At 43.4% G+C, this 26,278-nt stretch overlaps 1 protein-coding gene across 1 annotated transcript in view; it reads right to left on the bottom strand.

The window, feature by feature from the left end:
• Nucleotides 1–22,851, bottom strand: part of LOC144509785 (dihydropyrimidinase-related protein 2) — a 41,598-nt gene extending 18,747 nt beyond the window's left edge. The window contains exons 1-6 of the mRNA XM_078238571.1: nt 22,738–22,851; nt 21,706–21,794; nt 21,405–21,589; nt 16,894–17,058; nt 4,024–4,085; nt 3,840–3,920 (exon numbers count right to left, since the gene is read on the bottom strand). Coding sequence (XP_078094697.1) covers nt 3,840–3,920; nt 4,024–4,085; nt 16,894–17,058; nt 21,405–21,589; nt 21,706–21,794; nt 22,738–22,776 — 621 coding nt within the window. The 5' untranslated portion in view covers nt 22,777–22,851. The remainder of the gene's footprint in view (nt 1–3,839; nt 3,921–4,023; nt 4,086–16,893; nt 17,059–21,404; nt 21,590–21,705; nt 21,795–22,737) is intronic.
• Between the last annotated feature and the right edge of the window lie 3,427 nt (nt 22,852–26,278).

Here is a 26,278-nt window from a genome sequence, read left to right as displayed (position 1 = left end):
GATGTTAGATTTTCTCATCTTGGAGTTGGTCTGACACTTGTATGGAGCAAATGTTACTTGATATTGGACCAATGACCTGCATGAAGGGGCCGGACATTATGGTAGCTAAATGTGCTGATGACGGAAAGATAAGTAGATTGTCAAGAGGACATAAAGGGTTCACAGCGGAATTTAGACGGATTAACAAATGAGCAAACATTTGACAAATAAGGTGGGAAAATATGAACTTGTCTACTTGGGCAGAAAATGTGAAAAAGCAGTATGTTATTTGAATGGAAAGAGACTGCAGAACTATGCAGCACAGACCGGGCAGGGGTGAAACCAGGATCTCCTGGCTGGAATATGCTTCTTGGCCAATGGCTAAGTCAAGTGTCAGATCAAGCCCAAGATCAGGTGCATGCCTTATCTTGTCCTCTTGGATCTTGTTTGTCCCATTTGTGAGGACTGTGAATTGGATTCAATTTGAATTTGGTTTTTGAAGCAGGCAAGGAGATGGATTCGGGTCTGCTCGGTCAGCTCCATGCATTGGCTTTGTAACTTGAAGAATGGAGGAACTTTAAGAAAGGTGGAAAAAGTATATTTTTAAAAAACTATACAGTGCAGAGGGATCTGCACGTCTTAGCACATGACTCATAAATGTTGGTATGCAAATGCAGCAAGAGATTAGCAAGGTAAATGGAATGTTGGCATTTACTGCAAGGGGATTTTGGAATATACAAGTTGGGAAATGTTGCTGCAACTGGATAGGGCTTTGGTGAGGCCTCATCTGGAGTATTGCGTACAGTTTTCACCTCCTTACTTAAAAGATGTAATTGCATTAGAAGCACTTCAGAAAAAGTTCCCTCAACTGATTCCCAGAATGAAGGGTTATCTTATGAGGAAAGCTTGTGCAGATTGAGACAAAATTGGAATTTGGAAGAAAATGAAGTGATCTCACTGAAACATACAAGATCCTGAGGGGACTTGACAGGATGAGGTGATGTTTTCTGCTGTGGAGGGAGTCTAGATAAGGGACACCGTTTAAAAATTAGAGGTCTCCCATTTAAGACTGATATCAGGAGAAATTGCATCTTTCAAACAATCATTAGTCTGCAGAATTCCCTTTCTCAGTGAGCAGTGGAAGCTGGGTCACTGCATATAATCAAGGCTGAGTTCCATAGACTTTTGATCAACAGGGGAGTCAAGGGTGATGGAGGGCAGACAGAACTGTGGAATTGGGGACACAACCAGAACACCCATAATCTTATCAAATTGCAGAGCAGATACAAGAATCCACATTGCCGACTCCTGCTCCAAGTTCTTCGTTGCTCTGTACTCTGACCTGATGATGGAGGAAAGGCCCATTGATGAAGAAGTTGAAGACGGTTGGGAATAGGACACCATCCTGATGAACTCCTGTTGTGATGTCCTGGGGCTGAGGGCATTGGCCTTCAAAACCACAACCATCTTCCTTTGTGCTCAGCATGACTCTGACCAATGGAGATTTTCCATTGATTTCCACTGTCTTCAATTTTGACAGAGTTCCTTAATGATTGGGTCAAATGCTGCCTTGATGCCAAGTGTAGTCGCCCTCCTCTTTCCTCTGGAATTCCTGATCCTCTGTGATCCAACATTCCTTTCTCACAGGTTATCCTGACTTGATGTAAAGTTGCCCATTGGAAGCAGTTATTCATATATCTTCCTTGATCCAGGCAACAGAACATCAAGTGAACTAAACAGGTTTGTGGAATTATAAAACAGATTTGCTGTCACTCTTTGTCAGCAAAATACTGACCGATATAAACAGTAGGGATTCAAGACCCACTCCTGAACTTGGGCAGGAAATTTAGAGAAAATGCAAGAGAAATGTTTCAGGTGGAGACTGTTTGGTACAAACTCCATGAATCTAACATTTCTCTTCAGTTCCTGTTTGAGCTGAAAGAATGGCTGACAATCAATGTTAGAATTTATACCTGCTTCATATCTTTCACAAACAACCCTCATATCTTAAATACCAGAAACTATATTAAAATACCATGACTGTTACATTGGAAAATACAGCGATGAGATAAATGTAAGCTGGCTGGTTTCATGGTCTTTTTTGAAGAATGCTGGCCCTGACACTGGAAGACTTCATTGCGCTGCCCTTCACCGATTGATACCATGGAACTTCAACAGTTCCCTCAAACAACATGTTTACCTTGAAAGATCACACTTCCAGTGTTGTAGTACCTTGTCACGACTGCATTGGAGAGTCAACCAGGATTATATGCCCAGGTTTCAGAGCAGGCCTTGAAACCATATCTGCTATGCATTTTAGTCATTCTATCATTTGCAGGAAAACGTAGCTCGCAACAGATTTCTGTCAACAAGTTCAATCTTTCCTCATGCCAGTAGCGTGGACCAGTTTGACTGTAGATTGAATTTTATCAGTGATTGCTGTACGCCAATCTCTGAGGGTGCGGGGCTGGAGGAGATCGTAGAGATTGGGAAAGATGACAACATGAAAGGCATTGAAAACAATTATGAGAATTTTAAAAATCGAGGTGCTGCTTGTAGGTTACCAGGCACAGGGGTGATGGATAAGCTGGACTTGGTGCTAGTAAGGATATGGGCAGCAGAGTTTTGGACGATCTCAAATTTACTCAGAGTAGCATGTTGCAGGTCAACCAGGAGTGACTTAGAATAGTTAAGTCTAGAAGTAACAAAGGCATGGCTGAGGGTTTCAACGATAGATGAGCTCAGGTAGGGGTGGAATCAGGCAATGCTACAGAGGTGGGGGGGGGGGGGCGCGGGGAGGAATCAGGCAATGCTACAGAGGTGCAAGTTGACAGTCTGAGTTACAGCACGCATGCAGTTTGAAACTCATCTCAGGGTCAAGGTTACAAACAAGATCTGCTTAAGTGGGATTGAGTGGCTATGGAACAGAGCTTGTGGCCAATCAACGTGAGCAGCCTCTGGATAAAGCACAGGAAACCTCAGGCAGTCGTCTTGCTCAGCACAATGCCACTTCTACCTTTACTGTTTTAAATAAAAAGCAGCATTTTTCCAAAGGTCAAGAAAGGCACTCTCTTCCCTTACTTCCAAGCGGTCTCTTATGAAAATCAGTTGACTAAGTATTATGTCTGAGTGCCAGTTTCAGCATTTTACAGACATTAGCTCAGGCTGGGAATCTCAAAACTGGTCTCAGCCATTCCAGTCAGAAATAAAATTTGTTTCTCTGAATCTTGTCACTGTGCAATATCAAGCTCAAATGTGGTTTTGTTAAACAGGCTAGTTGGTATCAATGGAAGTTGCGCAGGGCTGTCCTTAACTTGTGACAAGTTCACCCATTGCACACTTGAGTGGCATCGTTAAAATTTACCTGCTCTAATCTTTAACGGAGTTAACCCTTTAATAGCAGAGTCTATTTGTTAATGTTTAATTCATCCTACATCATGAAAACTATTTGGAATAAAATTATTCAGAAGCATTCAGTATGTCTCATGAAACACCCTCACTTGTGCCAAGTTATGAAATAATTTCCTATACACTCAGTTCCATTTATAAACATGGAGCCAAGGCAGGTTTAGGTTGTTTAGATATAGATCTGAAGTTAATGATGCAACAAGCTCAAGGGGCTGAATGCCTTGCTCCTGTTCACAGACTCCGATGAATCGGATCAAGGGCAAACTCAATTTCACTGAGAGTTATGTATCAAGAGACCAATCAAGTCAGGTTGGGTTAGATTTCAATGCAAATTCATAATGTCCAATTACTGGCTGCTTAACTCATTGTGCTACAAAATGGCAGCCTTTGAATGCAACCTCAATTCAGTTTAACAGTATTTAATGCTTATGGTGTCACCGCAACAATAATACCTCAGCAATAATATCACCATTCTCAGCGTGAACTTGAGCAATGGCACCCATATCACGGATTGCACTCAGGGCTTCATACATCTGCAAGTAAAACATAGACAAACAACAAAAAAGTTATTGTGATAAACTGAACAGGGGAGTACTTTTTTTCCAGTAGATCTCGGCTATGTCATTGGTGCCTTACCTGGGCATCAGAGAGTTGATAACGATCTTTATAAGCCATGTAGACAAGGAAGGAGTTAACACCTGATGGAAAGGATCAGAAAGCTGTAAGTTTCTTGAATTCACTATGTTCCATCCATAATAAGACATGATTCTGACTTTGTGGAGAATGGCTGCCAGATCACTGGGAGATAAGTAAGATTTAAATGAAGATCTTTTCCAAGGCAGGCCCTGACTGCCAGAACTAAAAGTTCAACTGCCTGACCAAATTTGTTTTAAACACAGCATTCCACAGTACAAGAAGTTAAGGCATGGCCCCTGCCCAAGGTTAAGTAAGTGGCATTTGCTATATCACAGATTACATAACACTTGCAAGGTTTATACATCAAATTCAATATGCTTGGGTGGGAGCACTCAGTCACAAGGCTGGAGCCATTCCTTATCAGGGACATCCGGTGCCCTCGTGCTAAATTAGCTGTGGGGACTCTGTTTGGACTTGCAGGAAGGGACCTGCTATCTTGTGCCATATGATAGCACAATGTTTAGAGCAACAAGTGTTCTCTATAATTTATAGATTGAATGTCATTTGTTTAAGCTCCTGGTCAGAAACCTTGAAACTGAAGCATACAACATTAACTACTTCTGCTTATATTGTGCCTTTAAGTAAACTTTCTCAAGGCATTTCACTGAACTTTTACATGAAACAAACTTTAACATGAAGCCATATAAGAAGATACTAAAACAGTTGGCCAAAAGCTTGATCAGATGCAGCACCTTAAACAAGGAGAGAACAGGATGCAAAGCTGGAGGAGATAATTCCAAAGCTTTGGATCCAGGCAACTTCAGGAAGAGTCACCAATAATGTGGAGTGATATAAATCAAGGTTACATAAAAAGCCAGAATTTGAAGAGTGCTAAAATACAGAGTTAGAAAGGGTCAAGGCCTTGGAGTGATTTGAAAACAAGGATAAGAATTTTAGAATTGAGGTACTGTCAAACAAGAAGGCAATGCAGCAGGCACAGGGGTGGACAAATGAATAAAGCTTGACAACAGCAGAAAATGCTATAAAAACTCAGCAGGTATGACAACATCTATGGAGAGAGAATAGAGCCAACGTTTCAAATCAGGATGACCTTTCATCAGAGCTTTAGACAAAGAAAATCGGACTGAAATTTATAATACGAGGATGGAGGGGGGCTGCAATTGGACAAAGGGAATGTAGATGGTGATGATAAAGTGTGAGAAAGATGCTAAGAACATCCATTAAGAGAGGGGGGGGGGGCGGCGGTGTGGAGAGCAAGATTTCAGAAGTGGAACAGTAAAAATAATATAAAGTAATATAAATGGATGAATAAGATGAAAAGAGGAAATTAATATAAATGGAAATAGGGCGGTGGAGAGGAGAGAGTTCATGCTCTAAAGTTGTTGAACTCAATGTTCATTCCAGAAGGCTGTAAAGTGCCCAATCGGAAGATGAAGTGCTGTTCCTCTAGTTTTTGTTGGGCTTCACTTGAACATTGCAAAAGGGCAAGGACGGACATGTGGACAGGATAGCAGGGTGGTGAAATGGTAAGCGACAGGAAGGTCTGGGTCCTGCTGGCGGTCGGGTCTAAACATTTGATTTTATTCTCTCTCCACAGAAATTTGACTTGAAACATTGGCTCTATTCTCTCTCCACGGATGCTATCAGACCTGAGTTTTTCCAGCATTTTCTGTTCTTGTTTCAGATTCCACCATCCACAGTATTTTGCCTTTGACAATAGCAGAGTTTTGTGTAAATGTGCAAGATGGGATGTTTGCCAAGAGAACACTGATGGGGTCAAGTGTGTTTCTGATCACAAAATCAAAAATGGGAAAACCAGAGGTGGCAATTTGAACTGCAAGCTCAATGTGTATTATTCTTCACAGTGGTAAAACCAGCGTCAGAGCAGATGTGTTAAAAATATATTTGTTCACAATTTTTCCCTGCTCATCCTGTCCTTCTTGCACTGGCCCCTGTCCAGATACAATTCCAGCGTGTCAGCAAATCACTTCATGGAACAATATTTGATTAATGAGAGAACCTGCACTTTGAAGTACTTTCTGTGACTCACTGGCTGAACTGTCAAGGTGATTTGATTCCTCTTATTCGCCCACTCAAGGTTTTCTGCTACCTTCAATCTCTTGTATAATATTTCCATTCAAACAGATAATGGATGGCATTCACTGGGGCCACTAGCCCCTAACGGGAATCCGGTGGCCCGTTGAATCAGGCCCGATGCGCCAATCAGATGAATATTTAGAAATCCTCATCTGCATTTAAGTATCAGACTGGAAGTTCGATTCAATGGGTCCTCCTCTGATGCAGCTGCCACCCACCCATCCAGCGGGAAGTCCATAGGCCAGGCTTGAGTCAGGAACTGACAAACCCTGGACCTGCCACCTCCGGCTGGGGGTCTCATGGCTGCACTTGTCCTTGTTGCCCTGGGAAAGCTGCTGTTCACTTTCAGGATAGTGATTTCAGACAACATTCTTGGAAGGTGTTCATTATTGTCTCTGTTCTTTAAAACTTTGAAGTGCCCTAGTCACTTTGATATCCATGCCCCATGGACAGATGGAAGCCTTCAAAATCACTGCCACACTCCATTGCATGTTAGGGATTGAGCCAGGTGTTAAAAGACCTCCTTAAAGTGCTCTTATAGAAATGGCCTGTCAAGATTCCCCAGCAGAACCCCTTGCTTTCTCTTGTAGGGTACAGCTGCCCCAAAACCTCTTGGAAGTGCTTTGATGGTCAGTTTCACTGGGGAGTTCTCCTTTTAACATTGAAAGAGTAGTTTCTGTTATCTGGATTGGCTGTTTAACTCTAAGAATATTTAGACATGCTAATGGTGGGAGAATTCCATCTGATGGCATTGCTTACGCCAGCAGTTTTCCCGCTCACCAGAGCACTTCGAGCAAAAATGAGAGAATCTTGGCCAATATCTTTTCCAGTCATTTTTGAAGTAATATATCCAGATATTTCACAAATTAAATCATGGATTTAAAATTCTGTGCCTTTTTTGCATTATTTGGATCAAATTATGCTCTGATATTAGCTTTTGAGCTGATCATTTATTTTTTTAATCAGCACAAAGTAAACATCACAGCTCAAACCCTGGGCCCTCCCAGTTATAAGGCCTTGAGTTGATGAGCTCCACCATTTCCAGGCAGTTGTAAAACGGTGACAGGCAATTGTTGCACGTAATCTTGAATTCTGCGCAAATCTACAGAATCATGCCATCTTCAGCTTATTAATTTCTCAAACTGACAGAAAGGCAGTTCAGTTCAATCTGAAGAAAGACCAAGCAAATGCTCCAGTTGCAACTTTAACACACTCACAGGACATCGTTACAGGAGGATATAGTCAGGCTGGGCAGATCAGTGGCAAATTGAATTCAATCTGGATATGTATGAGGTGGTGCAATTGGCAGGACAAACAAGGCAAGGGAATACATGACGATAGGCAGGACCCTTGGAAGCACCGAGGTGTACAACGTTCCTTTAAGATAGCAGGGCAGGTGGATAAAGTAGTTCAAACATTCGGTGTACTTACCTTCCTTAGCCACGATGTAGAGTTTCAGGGCAGAGAGGTTATGCCGGAATTGTATAAAACGTTGGTTATGCCACAACTAGGGAATTGTGTGCAGTTCTGGAATCCACATTATAGGAGTGATATAATAGTATTAGTAATGATGCACACGAGATTTACCAGGATGATCTCAGCAGGTCTCTGACAAAGGGTCAATCTGTCTCAAAACGTTGGCTCTATTCTCCCTCCACAGATGCTGTCAGACCTGCTGAGATTTTAAAGCATTTTCTGTTTTTGTTCCAGATTCCAGCATCCGCTTTTACCAGGGTGATGCCCGGGCTGAAATGTTTTAGTTTGGATAGACTGGGGTTGTTTTCCTTGGAGCAGAGGAGGCGGAGGCGGACACGATTGAGAATTATAAACTTATGAGGGACATAAATGGACAGGAAGAAACCTTTCCCCTTGGTTGAGGGATCAATGTCTAGGGGGCACAGGTTTAAGTAAGAGGCAAGAGTTTTAGAGGAGGACGTGAAGGAAAACCTTTTTCACCCAAAAGGTGGTAGGAGTCTAGATCACTGCCTGAAAGCGTGGTGAAGGCAGAGAACTGCATAACATTTAAGGAGCAGTTAGGTGTGCATTTCCGAAGCTAAGGCACAGAAGGCTATGGACCAGGTGCTGAAAAACAGCTTTAGAACATAGAACATAGAAAGCCACAGCACAAACAGGCCCTTCGGCCCACAAGTTGCGCTGATCATATCCCTACCTCTAGGCCTATCTATAGCCCTCAATCCCATTAAATCCCATGTACTCATCCAGAAGTCTCTTAAAAGACCCCAACGAGTTTGCCTCCACCACCACCGACGTCAGCCGATTCCACTCACCCACCACCCTCTGAGTGAAAAACTTACCCCTGACATCTCCTCTGTACCTACCCCCCAGCACCTTAAACCTGTGTCCTCTCGTAGCAACCATTTCAGCCCTTGGAAATAGCCTCTGAGAGTCTACCCTATCCAGACCTCTCAACATCTTGTAAACCTCTATCAGGTCACCTCTCATCCTTCGTCTCTCCAGGGAGAAGAGACCAAGCTCCCTCAACCTATCCTCATAAGGCATGCCCCCCAATCCAGGCAACATCCTTGTAAATCTCCTCTGCACCCTTTCAATGGCTTCAACATCTTTCCTGTAATGAGGTGACCAGAACTGCGCGCAGTACTCCAAGTGGGGTCTAACCAGGGTCCTATAAAGCTGCAGCATTATCTCCCGACTCCTAAACTCAATCCCTCGATTAATGAAGGCTAGTACGCCATACGCCTTCTTGACCGCATCCTCCACCTGCGAGGCCGATTTAAGAGTCCTATGGACCCGGACCCCAAGGTCCTTCTGATCCTCTACACTGCTAAGAATGGTACCCTTCATATTATACTGCTGCTTCATCCCATTGGATCTGCCAAAATGGATCACTACACACTTATCCGGGTTGAAGTCCATCTGCCACTTCTCCGCCCAGTCTTGCATTCTATCTATGTCTCGCTGCAACTTCTGACATCCCTCCAAACTATCCACAACACCACCTACCTTGGTGTCGTCAGCAAACTTACCAACCCATCCCTCCACTTCCTCATCCAGGTCATTTATGAAAATGACAAACAGCAAGGGTCCCAGAACAGATCCCTGGGGCACTCCACTAGTCACTGACCTCCATGCAGAGAAAGACCCCTCCACAGCCACTCTCTGCCTTCTGCAGGCAAGCCAGTTCTGGATCCACAAGGCAACAGCCCCTTGGATCCCATGCCCTCTCACTTTCTCAAGAAGTCGTGCATGGGGGACCTTATCGAACGCCTTGCTGAAGTCCATATAGACCACATCCACCGCTCTTCCTTCGTCAATGTGTTTGGTCACATTTTCAAAGAACTCAACCAGGCTCGTAAGGCACGACCTGCCCTTGACAAAGCCGTGCTGACTACTTTTGATCATACTAAACTTCTCTAGATGATCATAAATCCTGTCTCTCAGGATCCTCTCCATCAACTTACCAACCACTGAGGTTAGACTCACCGGTCGGTAATTTCCCGGGCTGTCCCTGTTCCCTTTCTTGAATATAGGGACCACATCTGCAATCCTCCAATCCTCCGGAACCTCTCCCGTCTCCATCGACGATGCAAAGATCATCGCCAAAGGCTCCGCAATCTCCTCCCTCGCCTCCCACAGTAACCTGGGGTACATCCCATCCGGTCCCGGCGACTTACCAACCTTGATGCCATTCAATAGTTCCAACACATCCTCTTTCTTTATGTCCACATGCTCGATCCTTTCTGTCCACCGCAAACCAGCAGTACAACCACCCAGATCCCTTTCCACCGTGAATACCGAGGTAAAGTATTCATTAAGCACCTCCGCCATTTCTAACGGTTCCGCACAAACTTTTCCCCTTTCACCTTTTAAGGGTCCTATGCCTTCACATCTCATCCTTTTACTCTTGACATATTTGTAGAAAGCCTTGGGATTCTCCTTAATCTTACCCGCCAAGGTCTTCTCATGACCCCTTCTCGCTCTCCTAATTTCCTTCTTAAGCTCCTTCCTACATCCCGTATACTTCTCTAAATCCTTAACACCTCCTAGCTCTCTGAACCTTCTGTACGCCTCTCTTTTCTTATTCACCAGGTTCATCACAACCTTCGTGCACCACGGTTCCCGTACCCTACCAACACCCCCCTGTCTCATCGGAACGTTGTCATGCAGAGCTCCAGACAAACATTCCTTGAAAATCCTCCACTTTCCTTCGGTACTTTTCCCCAAGAATGCCTCCTTCCAATTTACCCGTCTAATTTCCTCCCTGATGACACTGTATTTCCCTTTACTCCAGAGAAACACTTTCCTAGCCTGCCTGATCCTATCTCTTTCCAATGCTATCGTGAAGGAGATAGAATTATGATCGCTATCCCCAAGATGCTCACCCACCGAGAGATCCTCCACCTGTCCAGGTTCATTAGCCAGCACCAGATCAAGTACAGCCTCTCCTCTAGTAGGCTTATCCACATACTGTGTCAGGAAACTCTCCTGGACACACCTAACAAACTCCTCTCCATCCAAACCCCTAGCCCTAGGGATATTCCAATCTATGTTTGGGGAATTAAAATCTCCCATCACGACAACTCTGTTATTCCTACATCTCTCCAGGATCTGTTTCCCCATCTGCTCCTCAACATCTCTGTTACTATTGGGCGGCCTATAGAAAACACCCAGCAAAGTTACCGACCCCTTCCTGTTCCTAACCTCCACCCACAGAGACTCCGTAGTCAATCCCTCCACGGCGTCCACCTTCTCTACAGCCGTGACACTATCCCTGATCAACAGTGCCACTCCCCCCCCTCTCTTGCCTCCCTCCCTGTCCTTCCTGAAACATCTAAAACCCGGCACCTGAAGCACCCAGTCCTGTCCCTGAGACATCCAAGTCTCCGTAATGGCCACCACATCACAATTCGAAGCAGCAATCCACGCTCTAAGCTCATCCACTTTATTCACTACACTCCTGGCATTAAAATAGACACATCTCAGACCTTCAGCCTGAGCACTTCCCTTCTCCATCACTCGTCTAACCTCCCTCTTACCCTGTCTACATTCCTTATCTATTTGCGAGCTAACCTCCTCGCTCTCAGTCCCCTCATTTCGATTCCCTCCCCCCAACCTTTCTAGTTTAAAGTCTCTCCAGTAGCCTTAGCCAACCTTCCCGCCAGGATATTGGTCCCCCTGGGATTCAAGTGCCACCCGTCTTTTTTAAACAGGTCACACCTGCCCCTAAAGAGGTCCCAATGATCCAAGTACCCAAATCCTTGTCCTTTGCTCCAGTCCCTCAGCCACGCATTCATTCTCCACCGATTCCTGTTCTCACTCTCCCGCGGCACAGGCAGCAATCCCGAGATTACTACCTTTGCATTCCTCTTTCTCAGCTGTCTACCTAACTCCCTATATTCTCTTTTCATGACCCCTTCCCTCTTCCTACCTATGTCAGCAGTACCTATATGCATCACGACCTTCGGCTCCTCTCCCTCCCCCTTCAGGATTTCTGGGACTCGACCAGAGACATCCCGGACCCCTGCACCAAGGAGGCAAACCACCATCCGAGAGTCCCGTCTGTGTCCGCAAAAACGCCTATCTGACCCCCTCACCGTAGAGTCCCCAATTAGCACTACCCTCCTTTCCTTACCCTTTTGCACTACTGGGCCAGGCTCAGCTCCAGAGACACTGCCACCGCTGCTTCCCCCAGGTGGGCTGTCCTCCCCAGTAGTACTCAGACAGGAGTACTTATTATTAAGGGGCACATCCACCGGGGTGCTCACCATCAACCGAGCTTTCTCCTTCCTCACTGTTACCCAGTTACCCTCCTCCCGTGGTCCCGGTGTGACCACCTGCCGATAGCTCCTGTCAATGACCTCCTCACTATCCCTAACCCGGCGAAGGTCCTCGAGCTGCAATTCCAGTTCCCTAACATGGTCCCTTAGGAACCGCAGCTCAACACACCCAGCACAGATATGGTCGTCCGGGAGGCTAGGAGCCTCCAGGACCTCCCACATCCTACATTGGGAACAACATACTGGCCTCACACTCATAATTGCCCTTTTAAACACACAGGGAAAAAAAAAGTGAATGAAAATTTTAAACTTACCTTTCCTCCTCCTGTTTTCTCCAAAGCCCTGCTCTCACTGGGTCTTTTTTTTTAGGTTAGAGGAGGAGGGAGGGTGGGATACTCTACAAGTGTAGAGTATCGGGATTCCTCTCTGTTCCAATTTATTGGGGGAAAAAAAATCTCTCTCTCCCAGACCTCCCTGCACGACCACTTCCGGGTTTAGATATTTAAAAAAAAACCCGCGAAAAAGTAAGTTAAAAAATAAAAGCGCTTACCCGCAGCACTCCTCTCGCGAATCTCTCCCTCTCTGCTGTACTTCCAAGAAGCAATGAGGCCGATTCACTGAGGTGAGTAACTTTTAAAAAATCTCTCTCTCCCAGACCTCCCTGCGCGACCACTTCCGGGTTTAGATATTTTTTTAAAAACCCGCGAAAAAGTAAGTTAAAAAATAAAAGCGCTTACCCGCAGCATTCCTCTCGCGAATCTCTCCCTCTCTGCTGTACTTCCAAGAAGCAATGAGCTTTAGAATAGTTGGATGGTTTAGCTTTGACCGGTGCAGACATGATGGGCTGAAGGGCCTTTTCTGTGCTGTATACCTGTATGACTATGATTATCTGTAACTCTTTCTTGAATCGTGCTTAGCTATGTTTATACAAATTCTAGCCAGTCTCCACATCTGATCCAAATGCTCATATTTCTAAGTCTGGTCAATGAGCATTAACAAGCTATTTAGGTACTGAGTGCAACACAACCAAGTCTAAACCCTGAAGTCCCCCCTTTTCAGCAGAGGTCACTGGACAGTGAACAAAAGGTACAAATTATGCCTGGCTTCCCTCCCTCCCCCAACACTCCTCTGTTCCACAGGTTCTGACATGCGACTGTATCACCTCTACTTCCCCAGCTATCAGAGGTGGGGGTCTGGGACCTTGCTGCTTTTTGTGGTTCAGCACAACACAGTGTATTTATTCACCAAGCCATACAAGGAATTACAAATGAAAACAGAAATTGCTATAGAACCTCAACACGTCCAGTAGAGTTGGGAAGTGAGAAACATAATTAACATTTCCAGAGCATGTGACTCCTCTTCACAGCTGAAGAGAGGTAAAAATGTCATGGATTTGAGGCTGTTGAAGAGAGGGTGTGCAGCAAAATACAAGGTCAGAGATGGGTGGTAGCTGGGAAGAAATTTGACAAAGATGTCACAGATACAAGAAGAAGTCTCACAACACCAGGTTAAAGTCCAACAGGTTTGTTTCGAATCACGAGCTTTCAGGGTTCTGAAAGCTCGTTCTTACCGTGCCCATCCCAGTCCAACACCAGCATCTCCACATCATAGATACAAGACAAAGGGGGTGGTAGTGATAGTGTTAAAAGACTTGAGACAGATGCCGATTGTGGCAGGAAGGTCAGATAGCAGAATTTATTAACAGCAGAACAAGGGTCGACATTCTGTGAAAGGGAAACGTAAGAACAAGTTGCAAACTGGCCCTGTGGGGAAAGGGATTTGGAAAAAATATATAAAAACGAAGAACAGAATTCATGGTCTGAAGTTCTTTTTATTAATTTATGGGATGTGAGCGTCACTGACTGGACTAACATTTAGTGCCCATTTCTAGTTGCATGAAGAAAGGTGGTGGTGAGCTGCCTTCTTGAACCGTTGCAGTCCCTGAGGTGTAGGTACACCCACAGTGCTGATAGGGAGAGAGTTCCAGGATTTTGACCCAATGACAGTGAAGGAACAGCGATATATTTCCAAGTCAGGATGGTTAGTGACTTGCAGGGAAACCTCCAGATGGTGGTGTTCCCAGGTGCCTGCTGCTCTTGTCCTTCCAGATGGTAGTGGTCATGGATTTGGAAAGTGCTGCCGAAGGAATCTTGGTAAGTTCCTGCAGTGCATCTTATAGATGGTACACTCTGCTGCCACTGTTTGTCAGTGGTGGAGGGAGTGAACATTTGTGGAAGGGGTAGCAATCAAGTAGGCTGCTCTGTTCTGGATGATGTCCAGCTTCTTGAGTGTTGTTGGAGCTGCGCCAAGCAAGCGGAGAGTATACCATTACGCTCCTGACTTGCAAATGGTAGACAAGCTTTGGGGAGTCATGAGGTGTGTTTCTCGCTGCAGGATTCCTGACCTGCTCTTGTGACCACAGTATTTACATGGCTCGTCCAATTCAGTTTCTGGTCAATGGTAACCCCCCTGGATACTGATAGTGGGGGAATTCAATGATGGCAATGCCATTTAATGTCAAAGGTTGATGGTTAGATCCTCTCTTGTTTGAGAAGGTAATTGCCTGGCACTTGTGTGCTGCAAATGTTACTTGCTACTTGTCAGCCCAAGCCTGGATATTGTCCAGGTCTTGCTGCATTTGGACATGGAATGCTTCAATACCTGAGGAGTCACGAATGGTGCTGAACATTGTTTCTTCATCTGCAAACCTCCCCATTTCTAACCTTAAAATGGAAAGAAGGTCATTGATGAAGCAGCTGAAGATGGTTGGGCCCAGGACATTACCCTGAGGATCTCCTGCAGCGATGTCCTGGAGCTGAGATGACTGACCTCCAATCACCACAACCATCTTCCTTTATTACAGCTATGAGTCCAGCCAGTGGAGGGTTTTCCCCTGATTTCCACTGATTCCAGCTTATTGAGTTTTGTGAGGGCTCCTTGATGCCATCCTCGGTCAGATGCTGCCTTAATGTCAAAGACAGATCTTGATCAATTGGGCCAGTGGGCTAACGAATGGCAGATGGAGTTTAATTTAGATAAATGCGAGGTGATGCATTTTGGTAGATTAAACCAGGGCAGGACTTACTCAGTTAATGGTTGGGCATTGGGGAGAGTTATAGAACAAAGAGATCTAGGGGTACAGGTTCATAGCTCCTTGAAAGTGGAGCCATAGGTGAACAGAGTGATGAAGAAGGCATTCGGCATGCTTGGTTTCATTGGTCAGAACATTGAATACAGGAGTTGGGACGTCTTGTTGAAGTTGTACAAGGCATTGGTAAGGCCACACTTGGAATACTGTGTACAGTTCTGGTCACCCTATTATAGAAATGATATTATTAAACTAGAAAGAGTGCAGAAGAGATTCACTAGGATGCTCCCAGGATGTGATGGTTTGAGTTATAAGGAGAGGCTGGATAGACAGATTTTTTTCTCTGGAGCGTAGGAGGCTGAGGGGTGATCTTATAGGGGTCTATAAAATAATGAGGGGTATAGATCAGCTAGACAGTCAATATCTTTTTCCAAAGGTAGGGGAGTCTAAAACTAGAGGGCATAGGTTTAAGGTGAGAGGGGAGAGATACAAAAGGGTCCAGAGGGGCAATCTTTTCACACAGAGGGTGGTGAGTGTCTAGAACAAGCTGCCAGAGGTAGTAGTAGAGGTGGGTACAATTTTGTCTTTTACAAAACATTTAGACAGTTACATGGGTAAGATGGATATAGAGGGATATGGGCCAAATGCGGGCAATTGGGATTAGCTTCGGGGTTTAAAAAAAGGGGCAGCATGGACAAGTTGGGCCTGTTTCCATGCTGTAAACCTCTATGACAGACACTTTACTTCACTCTGGAGTTCAGTTCTTTGTCCAGATTTGAACCAAGGCTGTAATGAGGACACGCACTGAGTGGCTCTGGTGGAACTCAAGTTTATCATCTATGAATGGGTTTTTGCTGATTTAGTGCCCACTTGATAGCGCTATTAATGACTCCTTCCATCACTTTGAAAGTAGACTGATGGGGCAGTAATTGGCCAGGTTGGATTTGTCCTGTTTCTTGTGTAAAAGGCATACCTGGGCAATTTTCCACATTGCCGGGTAGATGCCAGTGTTGTAGCTGTACTGGAACAGCTTGGCTAGGGGAGCGCCAAGTTCTGGAGCACGTCTGATTATTACTGCTGGAATATTGTCAGGGTCCATAGCCTTTTCAGTATCCAGTTGCTGGACTCAATGCTAGTTCCAGAAGGCTGTGCACTGCTGAATCATAAAATAAGATGCTGTTCCTCCAGTTTGTATTGGGTTTCACTGCTACAGGTCCAGGACAGCAATGTGAGCATGATACCAAGATGGTGAACTAGCAAGCAACAGGGTCAGGATCATGCTTGTGGAGCGAAGGTGTTCCGCAAAGCGGTCACCCAGTCTGTATTTAATTTCTTCATTGTTGAGAAAATCCTATTGTGAACAGTGAATACAGTAGATAAAAAAGAAAGAAGTGCAAGTGAATCGCTGTTTCACCTGGTAGAAGTGTTATGGGGTCTTGGACAGTGGGGAGGGGGGAGGAGGCAACATGACAGGCATTACAGCTCCTGTGATTGCATACGAAGGTGCCATGGGAAAACAATGAGGAATTTAGGGTGATTGGGGCAGGGAGGAGGGGGGCAACAAGCCCCGCAGAATGTTGACGGGGTGGGGGTGAGGGATAGATGTGTTTGGTGGTGGCATCATACTGGAGTTTGTGGAAATGGCAGAGGATGAACCTTTGAATGCTGAGGCTGGAAGGGAAAGCAGGGAATGGGGTGAGGGCAGAAGTGCAGGAATGGATAAGACACAGTGGTGGGAAAATCTCAGGAAAAAGGAAGATATTTCAGAAGCGCCATTTTGGAAGGCAGTATCATCAATGTGATGGAGGCCGAGAAGCAGGGAGAATGAGATGGAGTTACAAATCTGTTTTATACCAATTGTTAAGCAAGATTTGAGACACTTATTACTGTTTCGCAATATGACCTTACCATGTTCCTTCACAAGGAAATCCATCTCTTCTTGAAGGCCTTTATACCACTCTGTGATATCAACATGTAGCGAGTAGTCGCAACAAGACTTGTTATCTGCCCATTCTCTCCACTGTTCAAAAGCAGTGATCAAACTGATTCCAGGTTCGGCCACTACATGGTCAACTGAAATAAACATTGTAAAAGTTACAAAATTACTTGGATGGAGAATGGGATTCTACACATTTGTTCCAGAATTACAAGAATCTATTCTTGGTGCAGAGTCTCACTTGATGCAAGTGCAAAACAGGGAGCTGGTGCAGAGGTTAACATGACTTGCCCACACCACAGATGGAGTCTTTGCAGGTTTGTGATGAGAGGGCAAAGATTAGATGGCACACTATTTCGGAAAAACCAGGATCTTTGGCCTAATTAATGCACAACCATGTTGTTTCAAATGCAGTACCTTTCACACCTCCACAGAATAAACAAAGAAACATTTGCATTGAAACAGTGTGTAAGGATGTAGTACGAGTGCCTTAAGTGTAGATTTGTGAAGTTTAGTCAGCTGTTCAGTGCTAGAATCTGATCAACAACCTAATAATCTGCATAGTTTTAGTGTGCAGCAATTGAACTGTAAAAAACACCATGAAAATGAAGGTTGCATTTATAAAACCTGGAATGTATCTGATGACACCATTTTGAATGGAGAAACACTACTGGTGTTTACAGGCCAACAAGCCACATAAAATCACAATGGTTTAAATTTAATCTTCTTTCTACACACCACCAATAACAACACTGAAATTTCATAAGGGAAATTGTTCATTGTTTCCTTTGTTCAATCTGTCTGCCTTGTATGACAAAAGTAACATAGTCAGGAAGAGTACACATAAAGGAGATCTGATTTAACTATTTTTGTCAAGATAATTTTCCTGCACAGTCACAGTCCTCTCCTACATTGGCACTGCTGCACACTAATTTCTGCTTTGAATTATGTTACCTGGATGATGGGTCAGCGACACCGCACTGCACAGCACTGAAGTTAGAGAACAGGAAAGGAGGATTGGGAAAATGAGAAACTTGTGACTATATATTGGCAGATGTAGTGAGTTTTACCAACAAGCAGTGAGCTGTACACATCAGAAAGATCCCTCAATCGCCAGACTGTGCCATGTCACCTTTCTGTTTGGATGGTGGCAGGGGTACTCCAATTAACCTCTGCAGTGGGATTAAGCATTTTTAAAAAGCTCAGCTTCTATTTGCAACTCTTGATCAGTGGTCAGCAGCCCCTAAGGGGAAGCGTACTTGGCAGAATGCATTCTGCAACTGTACCGCTTGTTGGCACTGTCAATACAGTAAATAAAAGCAACATCAGTGGTCATTAAGTAGGAAACAGCATCCCAGAAAAGGAATTACCACCATTTGATAGAGAACGTGGGGGACGGGAGAGAAAAATCAACAAGAAAAAGCTATTCGCTGATTTGAATCAGATTGTGGAAGATAGTGCAATTTTTGAATTGACAAATATACTTTTTGCAAATATATGGAATTATTCTACAGAAGGGAAGAATACAGGTTGGGATGAACAACCGGCCCGCTCAGAGCTGTTGACTGGCCACCAAAAATATTCAGAAGCAGCACTCTTCTAGTTTGTAATACCCCCCTTTTGGAGTTGGATTGAAGGCTTGATCTGCAGTGTATGCCAAGTTGACGAACCTTAAATAAGGACAACGATAGAAGGATGCAAGAGACTTTAATGTTGTCAGTCAAGAAGTAGGTTTGGGGAATGCAGTGTCCCTCTGCAGGTCAGGAGAGCTGAGACACTGGGCAAGACTAAGATTCAATTCAACAGTGACAACCTCACAGTAAAACAACTAATTTATACATATAGAATGAAGAAACAGAGGACTTCAACACAGCTTGGTCCATAAAAGCATAAAGGAAAAAAGTTAAGTCTAAAATGAAACAACTGTTCTAAAAAATGCCTTCTTTTTAAAGATATATGCATATCAGAATGATCTGAGAAACATAAAGAAAGGGGAAGGTGGGGGAATTGAGCTGCAGCAAATGTCTATTTTAGGGAGAAGGGCAGATTAACGTGGCAAGTAATTCCAAATTCAGCACTTTATTTAGATCTAATATTTTGGGTGGGGGCCCACAGAATATTTCAACAAACCATTCCATACAAACATTCCTTTTTAACCAACACCAAATTTGCATCAAAAGAAAAAAGTTGTTCAGTAAACACAAGTTAACTGAGCTCTAGTGTGTTGACACAGTGGTCAAGCTTTTGGAAGGCATGCCTCTTCCAGCTTCAATTGTGCATTGGCATTGCCCAATCCCGTAAGTACCACGGTTACCTGATGCCTCAAGTAGTTTGGTCAATGACTGCATCGCATCACACGTCGTTAAAATTCAACATTTGAAAACAGGGCTTGGTCACGTTTTTGCCAGTTTTTTTTCCTTCTCTCCTGAGGACCCCGATTTCTAATGTGGTTGCATTCTAAGGGCACAGGTATTAATTATATTTTCACATGGCCCTAAACAATGAGTTTGGACACACCATCTGACCGTGGACTGCATCAAATCGAACTCCAAACTTGTCCTCACTCAATGTCCTTGCACATACTTTTCACCATGGGTCATTGGTGAACCATAAAGAGTAAGGGACCCCATGCAATTTTTATCCTTTTCCTTAATTTTGGTAGTTCTCATCTCCAAACTGTTGGCAAGGCTGGATCAAGAGCAACTCTGTATCGGCCAAGGATCAAAGCTAGCACATTTCCTCATTGTTGAGCCCAGTCGACAGAAGGATTTGCCTCAATTAATTTCAGTATCCAACTGTAGACTGTGAATAAGGGCCTGCAGTCAATTGCATAGTTGAAACTTACAATTCTATGTCTTCCTCGGAAAAACAGCTAGAAGTACTATACTTAAAGAGTGATCATTTTTTAATGTTGGTTAAACTTCTAATTATTTCCTGCGTTGCTGCGCACAGCCCTTCAGAACAGCACTGCTTCATTCAGCTGACAGGAGGTATGAAACAAGCACTCCTGCCAAGGGATGTGGCACTCTCCACCACATGGGGCTAAATCTTGACGCTCAGTCAATAGTTAGCACAGCCTGGCTGATCAGAGCAGATGGTATCCAAAAGCACTATAGCCCAGGAGTTAAACCCAGGGTCCTGAGTGGGAGTTCAAATTGGGCAGAAAGAGCCTGGGGTCTGCTGCATCAATTCCAATCCAGCAAAATGGATTTAAATTCCTGTAGATCCCATGAGTTTTGGCACAACTTTTGCAACAATTATCAAAATGCTTTGCAGTTTCTGACAACAAATGCAAATTACATTTGCTACCTGTTCATTTTCAGCTCCAATTCCATTTGTGTCCAATGATAGAAATTTGGTATCTTCCATTAATGCCATATAATAAAAATATACACTCACTCCTTGATGGTTTATAAGCTAAATTGACTAAGCCACAAAATCTAGGAAATTTCCCATTCAACTGCTGATCTATACCAAATTACTATATCTCAGTTAGATATAATTACTGATCTCAACATGTATGCAATTTTGATAGCCTTACCTCAGGAATGATTTACTTATCTCAGAGGCAGGGTAACCAAGCTTCATCAGACTGAGTCTTGGAGTGAAGGGATTATCCCCTAAGGAGAGACTGAATGGACTAGCCCTATTTGTCAGAGAGTTAAGGAAAAATGAGATCTGAGCTCATTGAAATCTTTAAGATTCTTAAGGACTTCAGCAGGTAGATACTGGTAGGATATTTGCCCTGCTGGGGAGTTCAGAACTATGAGTCACTCTCCAACAAATTGAGGTCGGCAATTTAGGACTGAAATGAAGAGAAACTTCTTCACTCCAAGGGTTGTGAATATTTAGAATTCTCTCCCCAGATATGGATGCTAAGTCAGTGAGCATATTCAAGACATAGATCAACATTTTTTGACTGCAAAGGGAGTTGATATGCGGACAATGGAGGAAGGTGTAGCGGAGGTAGGATCACAGGGAGTTTACAAGGGCTTACTCCTGCACCTCTTTCTAATGCTGTTAACCCCAGATAAGGACACAGAAAAAACCCAAGATTGCCAAGGTCCTGGTTGCCCTTCAATATGCCTTGGAGTTAGGAATGAGATTATGTTTAACTGTGCTAGCCCCCTTCCCACTCCCAGCAGTTAATTAGCCAGCTGGCACTCACTCTGCATGTGTACATAACTGTCACCTGAGCACAACACCATCGGACTCCTCCAATTCATATGTAAATAATGTCAAACATTGTACAATACATAATAAATTAGGAGATGCTGCAGATCCATACATGTACGTTACAACATCCTAGTTGTTCCGCTCTGCAATACCCATGTATAAATCATTAGATCCATTATTTCCCTTTCCAACCTTCTTGCCAATCAATTTACTTCTGTTCTTTCAAACTTTTTTTGCAATGGAAACAGTTCATGTACAAAATATTATGAAAGTTAAGTCACAAACTGAATGAAAAACTGAGTCTTACAGATCATAGTCGTGCCCCCAGCCAAAGCTGCTTTTGTTCCCTGGGAGAAATCATCAGCTGCTGTCATCCCTTTGACGGGCATCTGCAGACGGGTGTGGACATCAATCCCCCCAGGAATAACCATCCGTCCGTGGGCATCAGCGACTTTAACCCCACCAGGCACGATCAGATTTTCACCAATTTGCCTATGCGGATGACAAGCAAGTCCGTATTCATTTTTATTTAAATAAAGGATTTATTTATTGATTTTTTTTTCTCTAAACACACGACACCAAGGCTAAGCTGAATAAAGCCATCTTACTTGATCAGACCATCTTCTACATAAATATCAGCAAAAAAAGATTGATCATCATTCACGATTTTTCCACCTTTTACCAGCATACGCTCACTCTGAAAGAGATTTTGTAAAGATCCATTAATTTAAAGGCTCAAATCTTCAGCATTTTTCAGTGTGTGAGATCGGCTGATCTGACAAGCAAACATAATTTTGGAGCATCATGTAGTCAGAAATGAAATTAGATAAAATACATTTAATATAAAAATGCAATATTACTGTACACTGAAACAGCAAATACTAACAATGAGATTTATGTATTCGATCAGTTTGTCTTGTTTTATTATTTTTAGGCTAGGTTATATTATTCCTTAGTAGCTTCATACATTTATGTCATTATCTGGATGGGTTTGGCAAATGAAAATCGACAATTTACTCCACCCTGAATATTCCAGACCATTATATTTACAAGACACACAGAACTGTCCAAGATTGATTCTGACTTAATTTGAAATTACACAAATTAATTACATTTTTAAAAATATTTTTAAATAATTCAAGTCGCTATTATTAAATTGGTCGCACTCAACACCTTCTTTGTTGGAATGCGGTTGGGGACAAATGGATAAATAGTGATATTAATTGCATAATAGATGGTATTTTGCAAAATCTGTTTTCATTTCTTGCCTTGGAGTAAAGCGTTCCTTTTTTTTAAAATTGACTTTCCGTTTTACCGAATTATTTATAAATCAAATTGTATAAACAATCATATCAGAGACGGGGAGGGGGCGGGGAAAGACAGACAGAGGGAGAAATCTCGTCCATCTGCCGCGATTCAGACACCGCCATTATCTCCTCCAAATGCTGCACAGTCGCTGTCCTTGGTCCCACACATATAAAAACTGCGTCGCTCTTGGACAGAAATTATGCAGCCAGGCTCTTTAAACGAGGTCTGCAATGAGCACTGTTCATGTCAGGCACCAGGACCTTGGTATTTCTACCCCAAAATTACAAAATCAATCCGACATTGCGTTTTACAAACAGCCCCTGAATACTTACCGTGATGCGGGGGATATTTTTCTTGCCCTGGTAAGACATGGCTGTGATTATCAATCGGAATCGAACAAACGATAAAACGCAGAATGCAAAAGCTGCAGCCACAGAGCGGTTGCAATTTTTTTTCTCTTTAATATATTTCTTTTCTGCCTCTTGCAACCTCCCCCCCCTTATGCCAGACCGTCCCCAGTTGGGAGAGACTCCAGCAATAACACAATTAGACCAGGCATGCGCCTCGCCGCACCCAACTTGAAGGTAAGTCCAGCCCCTTTGCCGTCCCGATTGGTTTCTATCAACTGATGTGTGACAAGGCTTTCTCTTGGCATTGTGTTCAAGCCACATCATTGAAACAGTTTGATGCCACATTGCAAAACCCAAATTCACTAAAAAGGATGGAGTCACCACAACCTCAGCTTTGTCCCAGGGTGACTTGTTTCATTTATTTTTGTTCACTGATTATTTTTTGTTGCAAATCCAATCTCAAAACAATCAAAGGGTGAAAATCTGCAGTAAGATGGAGAGCAGTCTCAGACACCTTGCAACTTCGCTGTTTGTATTTTACTGCACTCAGCCAATTCTTTCCCATTATTTTAAGTGTTTGCCATTCCATTTCAAAGGGACATTCACAGCCAAAGATTCCAATCCTCATTTGCAGAAAGTCGCATTCCAGGTTAAATGGAGAAGTGGGGCTGAAACTCTTTGGGAAGAAGACAGTTCTCAAGGACTTCATGACTGAGATTAATGACAAATACGCCGACTGGACCGCCAATTTGTTAGATTTGTCTTTGTTGTATGTGCCATTTAATATGTGATTTATAGTTTATAACTGATCATGATCGGTCTGTAGAATTAATGTTTAACTTCCATTGATTCTGGGTGTTAGAATATAAAAGTGCTTACCCAAGTGTTTATTTAGTTAGACTCCTGTAGAGTAAAACATTCATTTGGTTGAAACCATGGAATCTTGTGGCTCAATTCTTTAAGTCAACCATGGATTTTGGGTTACTCTTTTTTTTAAAAAGTTACTGGTCTCAACTGAAATCATAACAGATGTATCAGGAGTTCCCTTCAATTGACTATCAATATTTGGGTAACCAGATTAGTTTCTGAGTGCTTCAGTCAAGCAATGCTTCTGCATGTTACACATCTGGGGAGGACAAGAATTGGGCTTAACTTTGATGTTCACTCCCTCACCTCACCCCTGCCGAAAGTCGAATACCACCTGTTTAATGTCAAGTTTATGTGATAAGTGTTTGGTTAAGGTAGAAAGGGGTTTGTCAACACCAACTGAAACATAAATCTACAGTAGAGGAAGGAAAATCGGTTAGAGGACAGGAGGTTGGGGTGGGGTAAGGGATGTGGAAAGGTGGCTTTAGCAAACAGGGAAATAAGGAATGTCTTTGACATTATTGAGCTCATCAAAAGTATTCAACTAAAAACTCTTCCATTCAGCCACTAATAGATTCTCCTAAATCAGCAAACTACAGGTCAGTTAGCCGAACATCGGTCATTGGAAAAATGAGGGAATCTGTTATTCAGGAGGATATAGCAGGGCACTGGGAAAATCTCAAAGAACAAAGAGCAAAGAAAATTACAGCACAGGAACAGGCCCTTCAGCCCTCCAAGCCTGCACCGTTCATGCTGCCTGACTGAACTAAAACCCCCGACTCTTCCGGGGACCATATCCCCCTATTCTCATCCTATTGATGTATTTGTCAAGATGCCCCTTAAAAGTCACTATCATATCTGCTTCCACTACCTCCCCCGGCAGCCAGTTCCAGGCATTCACCACCCTCTGGTAGTGTGGCGACCAGAATTGAACACTATATTCCAAGTGCGGCAACAAGGCGCACAACATGGTTTGTGAAAAAAATTGTGTTTGACTGATTGACTTAGCAGAGTTCTTTAAGTAACAAGCAACGTGAATAAAGGGGAATCTGTTGATTATGCTGTCCTTAGATTTTCAGAAGGCATTTGGCAAGATGCCACATCAAAGACAACAACACAAAATAGGAGCTTAGTGTCGGGGTTAACATAGATTTAGGTGGATAGAGAACTAGTTAGCTAAAAGGAAACAGAGTTGACATAAATGGGTCATTTTTGGGTTGGCAGAATGTAATGAGTGGATCGCCATGGGGATCAGTGTGGGATCTCAACTATTTACAATCTACATTCATGACTTGGATGAAAGATTAGAATGGATGGTTGCTAAATTTGCGGATAACACAACAGCATGTTGGCAGGTGCAAAGGGATAGAGATAGAGTATGTGAGTGGGCAAAAATTGCTGAACTTTGCATTATAGAGGGATCTGAATCACAAAAAGTTAGTATGCAGATACCACAAATGATTAGGAAGACAAATGTAATCTTGGTGTTTATTGCAATGAGAATGGAATATAAAAGCCAGGAAGTTTTACTTCAATTGTACGAGGCTTTGCTAAGACCACATCGAGAGCAATTTGTGTAGTTCTGGTCTCCTTATTTGAAGTTCAGAGAAGATTCACCTGACTGATTCCTGCGATGAAATCACTGTGTTATCAGGAATATTTGGACAGATTGGGCCTGTATCCACTGGAGTTTGGAAGAATGAGCGGTGATGTTATTGAAACAAAGAAGATCCTGGGGAGATTTCACAGGGTGGAAGTTTAAAGGATGTTTCCCCTTGTAGGAAAGGATGGAACTGGGGGACACAGTTTAAAAGTAAGTGACCTCCCATTTGAGACGGAGATGAGAATGCTTTTCTCTGAGAGTTGTGAGTCTATAAATTCTCTTTGCCAGAGAGTGAGGGTTGCAGAGTCACTGAATACCTTAAGGCCGAATTAAATAACACTTTTAATTAACAAGGGAATTGAGGGGATGGGGATAGACAGTAAAGTAAAAGCCATAATCAGATCAGCCATGATCTTACCAAATGACGGAGCAGTCTCAAGGGCTGAATGACCCACCCTTACTCCTAGTTTGTCCATTTGCCACCACTGCCCCACTCACTGACACCATGTGAAGTGGCTGATACAAACCCAAACACTGCTACTATAATTGCTTGTACCCTCAATTCAGATCTCTAAAATAAAATGTGCAATCACACACCCTTGCATTCTGCCAATCAATATCTTTTGGGATAGCCAATCTCATAAAAAGAGACCGTTTGTATCGTTGGAACTGTTTATGATCTTGTGGTTTCATTTAGGTTCCAAAAGATTTGACAACATTCATGTGCTAAACTGATCAGACATGCAAATGTTAAACTGATTACATTTTCTGAATTTTAGTGCTGAAATGTAAACAATTAATGCAGTGCGAGACCTTGACAATGACTTGACCAAAAACACAGCAGTTACGCAAATCTTAGCACTGCTATCTCTAAGGAATACCTTAAAGCGGCATGGTGGCTAGCACTGCTGCCTCACAGCGCCAGGAACCCAGGTTCGATTCCCAGCTTGGGTCACTGTCTGTGCGGAGTTTGCACTTTCTCCCCTTGTCTGCGTGAGTTTCCTCCGGGTGCTCTGGTTTCCTCCCACAGTCCGAAAGGCGTGCTGGTTAGAT

This window comes from Mustelus asterias, chromosome 22, assembly GCF_964213995.1.
Source record: "Mustelus asterias chromosome 22, sMusAst1.hap1.1, whole genome shotgun sequence".
NCBI classification, from domain to species: Eukaryota; Metazoa; Chordata; class Chondrichthyes; order Carcharhiniformes; family Triakidae; genus Mustelus; species Mustelus asterias.
This window is presented reverse-complemented; position numbering and strand designations above follow the sequence as displayed.